Consider the following 7,024-nt stretch of genomic DNA (forward strand, 5'->3'; position numbering starts at 1 on the left):
ACCGGCAGGAATGTTTAATTTGGCGGTTGTTGAGAGGCTGACTGTGAGTGGCTGAATCCACGACACAGTCAGCCAGTCCAGCGAGAGAGAAATCCCAATCTGACTTCCCTTCACTCATTTCTTTATTGTCTGTTTCTGTTCTCCTTCTGTCTCTCGCTCTCTCTCTCAGCTTTGTAACTGATACCTTTTAAATATACTGAAAGCGCCAGGGGAGTCGCGTCTGTGAGACTGTTTTAATTTGGCCGCTGTACTCCTGAGTGATCCAGGTTAACATAATAATCAAAGCCAGCTCCGCTGCTTATTTTAAACTATGTGTGAAACATGGTGTGAATGGGGCCTTTTTTTAAATGGACATAATACTGTACAGTCACTCAGAATGAGCTTTTATACCAACTTTGTACAATGAGGATTATCAGTTGAGTTCACATCGATGTATACAGTATGTGTGCTGATATGTGAAGTAATTGCAGGACAGGATTTTTTCCTAAGCAAATCGTAAAATGGGTTTTAAATTAATACCTCAAGACTAATTATTCATTCCTGACCAGAGGGATCATCAATCTGACCAATATGTTGTCCGTGTATAGAAAGAGGGAAGCTGCCGCTCAGTAGTCAGAGCAGGTCGCTCTGCTCTTTCTGTCCAAGACACTAAATGTTTTATTTAAAAGTAACTTTTCAATACATCGTAATCAGATTTTTTGAACTCTCAAATATCAGTCTGGCTGTATTGGTGACAGGCTATTCTATCAAAAATGAATTTAATGTTCATAATGCTCCGCACAGTTCTTAATTTCATGTTTATAAAACTTTAGCATGTATCTTTATATATATTCAGTCATATATTTGTGCTGTTTTTATTGATGCTAATTTAGCGAAGTTTCAGTGCAGTTTACTTTAAATAGTTTGCTATAGTTGCACATTTTTTTGTTTTATTTTCAAAGATATTTTCTGACATTTTTTGCATTTTATTGGACAGTTGATAATATAAAGACAAAACAGGAAATGAAGGGAGACAGAGACAGGGGATGACATGAACCCAGGGACGTTTTGGTTGGGAACACAGACAGTGTGCCCCTGTGAACGCACCAACAGGAGGATCATTGAACGCTTTGAGAGGCTGTCAGGATGTGGCGGGGCGCCGGGGAGAGAAGCGAGGTACGAAATAAATGAAGGGGAAGGAGAAGCAGAACGGCGTCGCGATCAGGTGAGACGTGCAGATACGCGGGGAGGATGGAGGTGGTGGTGGGGGGGGGGCAAGACCTGGTTCTTTACCGGCGTGTTGGTTAGCTGTAACCTGAGCAGTGACAGCAGGGCGAGATCAAAGCGGGGGCCCTGGAAGAGACAGACGTAGGGGGAGGCGAAGGGTCACGCCAAAGGAGGAAGAAGGCCTGATTCCCTTTCCTGTTCACTACCAAGGAATGCTCTCTGTGGGATGGGACGTGTCCCCGCCGCCTCCTGCAGCCGCTCCTCTGGGGCCAAACTGGCATTTGGTGGGAACACCGGGCCCCTTGTCTCAGCAACCCCCAACCACACTCACCTCATTTTGCCGGCGTGTCACAACACACACTGACACACGTGAAGTGAATAAGGGGGGGCAGACAGGTTGATTTGCATGTTTCATAATGAGAAATATCAGCAACTGTGTCAGGCGTCGTTTCTGATGTCCAGACCTGCTGGGCTTAAAACTAAATATTCAAAGCGTGATAAAAAGCATCACTCACCCGGAGGGATGAATTAGATTTCCTCAGCTGCAGTGTTTTTAACTTCTTGCTGTGACGGGAGCTTTTCGGTTGACACCAGAGTTAAGATTTGACATACAGCTCGAGATGAGAGCCAGTGTTTCTAGAAACATTTAAATCATTTTTATTGATTCAGTTTGCATAATCAGTTCAGTTCTTCAGCCTTTCTTTAAAAAAAAAATACATAACAGGGTTACATATTTCGTTATGTATTTAAGACAGATCTATAATAAATCATGAGCGCTTTGGAACTGCTAGCTTCAACTGACAAACATCCAAAATGTATTGAATAGTAGAAATGTTAAAATCCATTTTTCTATCAAAGGAAAACCAATTAGTCGTCTCCGTCTGACTGTGTGCCTCTAATGTTAACATCATATTATTACTGTAATCAGAAACATCACATTCCTTTAATTTATTGGCAGTCACATGATGTTTAAGTCTATATATCTTGTTTTACTGTAACTAAAGTTCTACATGAAAACAAACTCAGTGTATGCTCCGGTCTTCAGTCAATGTTTGCAGTTTAAGTTAAATGAATTATTACTCAATCAGACAGTTAATGATTGGCTCAGGATTGGTCATCTGTCCGTTAAGGGTTGCAAGATAAATCTGACAGATTGTGTTTTTTAGGATATTCTTTAGTCTCCTTTTTTTTCATCAGAATAATTGTATGACTCCCAAAATATTCAACTAAGACAATCTGAGGAGTCACAATGTGTTTCAACTGGTCAGAACCTGTAGACTTACGCAACCTGGGACAAGAGATCAGAAGTAGTCAGCTTGGCCACAAGTCCCCAGGGCCTGAGGTCACATCTTCAAATTGAATTGAATTAGCAATCGTAGTGGAGATTAATAACTCAGGATTCGACTATATGCTCAGTGTTTTTGGTCCCGTCTGAACTTCATGACTCTTCATGACTCTACAGGTCACAGGTCACCACTCTACATGACTCTACTCTGCCTGCAGGCAGGCGGGCGGGCAGGCAGGCGGGCGGGCAGGCAGGCAGACGGATGGTGTGACTCAGAGCTCCAGTGTTCCTCCAGCCTCCTTTAGCCGGGCTCTCAAATCCCCCCTGACAGCCGTAGCGTGCGGAGAGGAAAAAGACATATTTCTGCCCAGAGAGGAGGGAGAGGAGATGGTGGTTGTGGGAGGGGGGGGAGGAGAGACGGCAGGGGGCAAAGGCAAAACGGAGAGGAGGAGGAGGAGGAGGAGGAGGAGGAGGGAGAGTGGGGATATGCTGCAAGCTGTGTAACTGATCGCTGGAAGTGATTTGGCTAAAAACAACACGTCATTATAGGCGCTTGTAGGGGCAAAGCAAACAGCTCGTATTTTAGAAGGCCGAGGGAGGACGGCGGGCCGGCCAGCGAGGAGAAAGACGGGGATACGTGTGAGATGTGGTGTCATCCATCAGGGCCCAGTTTATCCATCGACCGGCCTGTTCGAGGTGAACAACCACCACCACAACCAGACACAAACTCCCAGCAGCTGGTCAGAAGATGGAGCGTGAAATCGGCCCCCACCCTCCGTATCCACATCCCCGTAGTAACTGATTTATACGCTGCAGATACAGGCCTTTTATCATCCCCCTCAACAGGCCTCTGTTGCCAAGCGGAGGGCAGCCAGGTCCTCCAGGTTTGGCCGTCAGCCTCCACGGCGCTGTGTTTTGACATCTCTCCGGTTTTTTTTTTTACGGCTTGGCCGCTCTTCTGTTTACCCCTCCAGCCATTAGCAGTCTGTAACTCACACACTCATTGTGGATGTCCAACACCTGCATCAGGGCAGATGAATATTACATTAACTTTTTATGAGTTTTCTTTTTTCCCTTTTCTTCACCGTGAGTGATTGGTCCGGCCCGGCGTTAGGAGTTTGGGGGGGGGGGGGTTCCATAGAGATGTCTGGTATCAGAGCTCCACCTGGTGGTGGTGCCGGTGCTTTCTGGTTTCAGTCTTTCCTCCAGATGTTTGGACGCTTGGACACGAGAGCAGTAGTGAGGTCCAATGCTAACAATGGGTGATTCAGGTCTGACTCTCAGGTGATGTTCCAGTTCATCCCAAAGGTGTTGGATGGGGTTGAGTTCAGGACTCTGCAGACCAGTCAAGTTCTTTCACATCAAACTGGGGAAACTATTTCTTTATAGAGCTGGCTTTGTGCACGTTGTCATGTTGAAACAGGAAAGAGACTAACACAAACTGTTGACACAACGTTGGAGGCTCACTATTGTAGGCAATGTGTGCACCATGTCAAACTGTGTCGCAGTACGCTTTACTCCACTACATTCATCTGACACTTGAAGTTACTTGTTACAAACTTGGATTTCACACAAGCTTATAAAATGTGGCTGTGAATAAGAAAGCACCAGGATCTCTGCAAAGAAATAAAAGCTTTGCATCAGCTCCATTACCATGGTGCATTTTAGATATCTGACGATGTTTTTTAACTTTTGGGGGATTTTGTTTTGGTCTTGTAAAATTACTTGATTGTGTTAAGAAATTCCCAGTTGCTTTCCTACTTAGTTTCTTTCAAAAGGATGAATTCATCGCTCTTATCTCTGCCCACAAGACTACCGGGGGCTTATTTTAGTTCATGTCTTGGCCATTGGTGCTCACTCCTGGTTCTCGAAAGCAGTCGAGTCAAAGGTTTAAGAATTGTGTGTATCTCTGTCATAATCATGTAAAAGACTGTTTCGTATTTTTTAAGGTTATGTAAAAAAAAAAGGTTCCGTAATTGGTAATGGTGAATCAGATTGTCTTAATTTCTCCCATCTCCGCCTTCTTTCGTTTGTCCTTTCAGTTTGTCGGAGCAGTTTGTCCCAGCAGATCGACCTGTCAGCGCCTACGGCTTCCGCCCAGACGAGCAGTTTTTCTTCAACTACAACACCGCCTCCCGGTAAACCTGGAACCCCTGACACACAAAACACTGTACAGGCGTCGTGCCCACTGGGCCACTGAAGCTGCATCTTGATTGTGGAGGAATAGCATTGACAGGTGTCTTTTCTTTGAGCATCGCTCAGCGCTTTATATGTCGTCACAGCAAAATAATTATCACCATAAGGGTCAGTCAGTCTGTTCATGAGGCAAACAGGAAGTGTCCTTTTCTTGATGTTGGAGTACCAAAAGTAATTTTTCTTATTTGAATATACCGGCACTGATTCAGGGGAAACTGCTGGAACAAACAACTGCACAGAGAATAAGTTGAATTACCCCACCCACAAAATCCTCAAGACTCCATATGAAAGTATGTGATTTATTCATATTATTTAAATATTTTACACTTAAAACAACTAAAAAAACTCACATATTAAGGTCGATCTTAAATTTCATTTGACTTTTATTCAGATGAATTTGTAAATATTTTAATATTGCTTATGTGATTCAAGAACAAGTGCTGTGAATCAAAGCTTAATACGTCTGTTTCGTGATAAACTAGGCAGCTGTTGATTTAACACTGAACTGCGTTTTTCAGATTTTTACCGTCACGTTTGACACAAACGAATGTTTTTTTTGTAACCACAGCCTGCCTAATGTGATCGTTCATGAACGCTACTTCAGGCAAAGAAAATACATAGAAAGAGATAAGTGCGTTTTGAATCTGGTGATATTCTAAAAAAATGTTCTGATGTCAACAAATGCCATGCGCAGACTCAAACCAACAATGTGTTGGTGCGTCTCAATACTTTCTGACTTCCTGTCTGTGTCTCTCAGCTCCAAGCCCATTGGTACATATTAACATCAACCTTTAAGTATATAGTTCCCTTAAAGCAAAAAAGGCTGTAATCTTAAACAGCTAGTCATAGTACTTTTATCAAACAGGAGGAAATAGTGCATTTGTTGGGGACTATTTTCAGCAGCGGATTAATCCACATTTGGAGCTGTAGTGAGTACTTGTGGCAGCAGGATGGTGCGTGTGGGATTGAGTCAAAATAAACTAGTGTGTATTCATGGTGGTGAAGGAACATGTCATCCAGTGCAACAGTGTGGCTCATTGATGTGTTTTTAAAGGAGCTCTATGGCTCAGAGGAAGAAGACACACTGGGCTCTGACACACACACACACACACAATACTTGTTAGTAGACGATAGTAGATTCACTGTCGGTTGGATTTATTAACAAGAGGAAAACATCCTTTAACAGAGATAATATTTTATAGACTTAAAACCAGTCTGGCTCACTGGCTGGCGTATTTATTTATTTTTTGCTTGTGAGGCCCAAAGAGGTGGAAGTGAATAAAGCAAAACTGAGAAAATGCACTTTCTATCTTATCCCTTTAATCATATGGTGACCTCTCAGATTCCTCTTGGGTCGACTGGGACGTAGTATAGTCTGTCCCACGGGTTTAAAACCACTGAGTTACGCACTAACAATAGTTGTGTTAAATAACAATACATTATATTTGGGTAACACCTTATATTTCCGGTTCTGTATTTTCTTGATTTCCAAGGAAGCTTGTTGAAAATCACTCTATAATTTGGTACATATTAGAGGGAAACTACTGCAGACGGACAGTGTTCAATTGGTGTAGAACCTGGAGAGTCTTTCAGTCTGTGCCCAGCAGGTCAGCTGGATTTGCTCACTCATACATCAACAAGCTTTTATAAACTCCACATAACTCTCTAAACTCGAATAACTGTCTGAGTATTGTCTCTATAATTAGTACCAAATTACACAGTTCTTTCCAGGATAACGATGGACCATAAAATAAAGAGTACACACTGTGTCTCACTAGAATCTCTGCAGTGGACCGTAAGAAAAAGAAATCCAAGCACTGGATTAACATGTCATTTATCTTTATTTCTATGAATGTAAATGAGAACAGCCTTTATTGTCTTATCTTGAAAAATGGGTCTTAAATATGAACAAATGTTAAATAATTTATTTGTGTTCTTTATCCTGTCCTTGATGTGCCTGGAGCCCTGCTGGCCCACTTGACATATGTGGTGCAATATATCAAGTAAATGTAAGGCGTATTATTGTAGTCAAACTGTATTTAATCTGTCACAGATGTTGGATTACTTGCAGCTTTTTGATATTTCTCAGCACAGTGTGTCTGTGATTGTGGACCAAAAATAAATAATCCAAACCTCATGCTGTATTTGTTTTATTGGCAAATAAAACCATTTATTGCTTGTGTCGTTTTCCCAACATCGAAACCAGAAAGTTCACGCAGAAATAGTTTGTTTTTTTGACTTATTTTGTTCATATTTCCACACAATGTTTCCTTTAACAAACAGTCATCCCGTTGACAGTAAATGGTCAAGTGTTTCTGCCTGTACTCGCACTGTAAA

The 7,024-nt window shown here is 42.4% G+C and overlaps 1 protein-coding gene across 1 annotated transcript in view; it reads left to right on the plus strand.

Annotated features, from left to right (window-relative positions):
- kifap3a (kinesin-associated protein 3a) overlaps positions 1-5,932 on the plus strand; it is a 28,822-nt gene extending 22,890 nt beyond the window's left edge. The window contains exon 20 of the mRNA XM_031876029.1: positions 4,534-5,932. Within this exon, the coding sequence (XP_031731889.1) occupies positions 4,534-4,633 (100 nt within the window). The 3' untranslated portion in view covers positions 4,634-5,932. The remainder of the gene's footprint in view (positions 1-4,533) is intronic.
- Positions 5,933-7,024: the final 1,092 nt, after the last annotated feature.

Source organism: Anarrhichthys ocellatus, unplaced genomic scaffold (assembly GCF_004355925.1).
Source record: "Anarrhichthys ocellatus isolate YVR2014 unplaced genomic scaffold, GSC_Weel_1.0 scaffold102, whole genome shotgun sequence".
Classification (NCBI taxonomy): Eukaryota; Metazoa; Chordata; class Actinopteri; order Perciformes; family Anarhichadidae; genus Anarrhichthys; species Anarrhichthys ocellatus.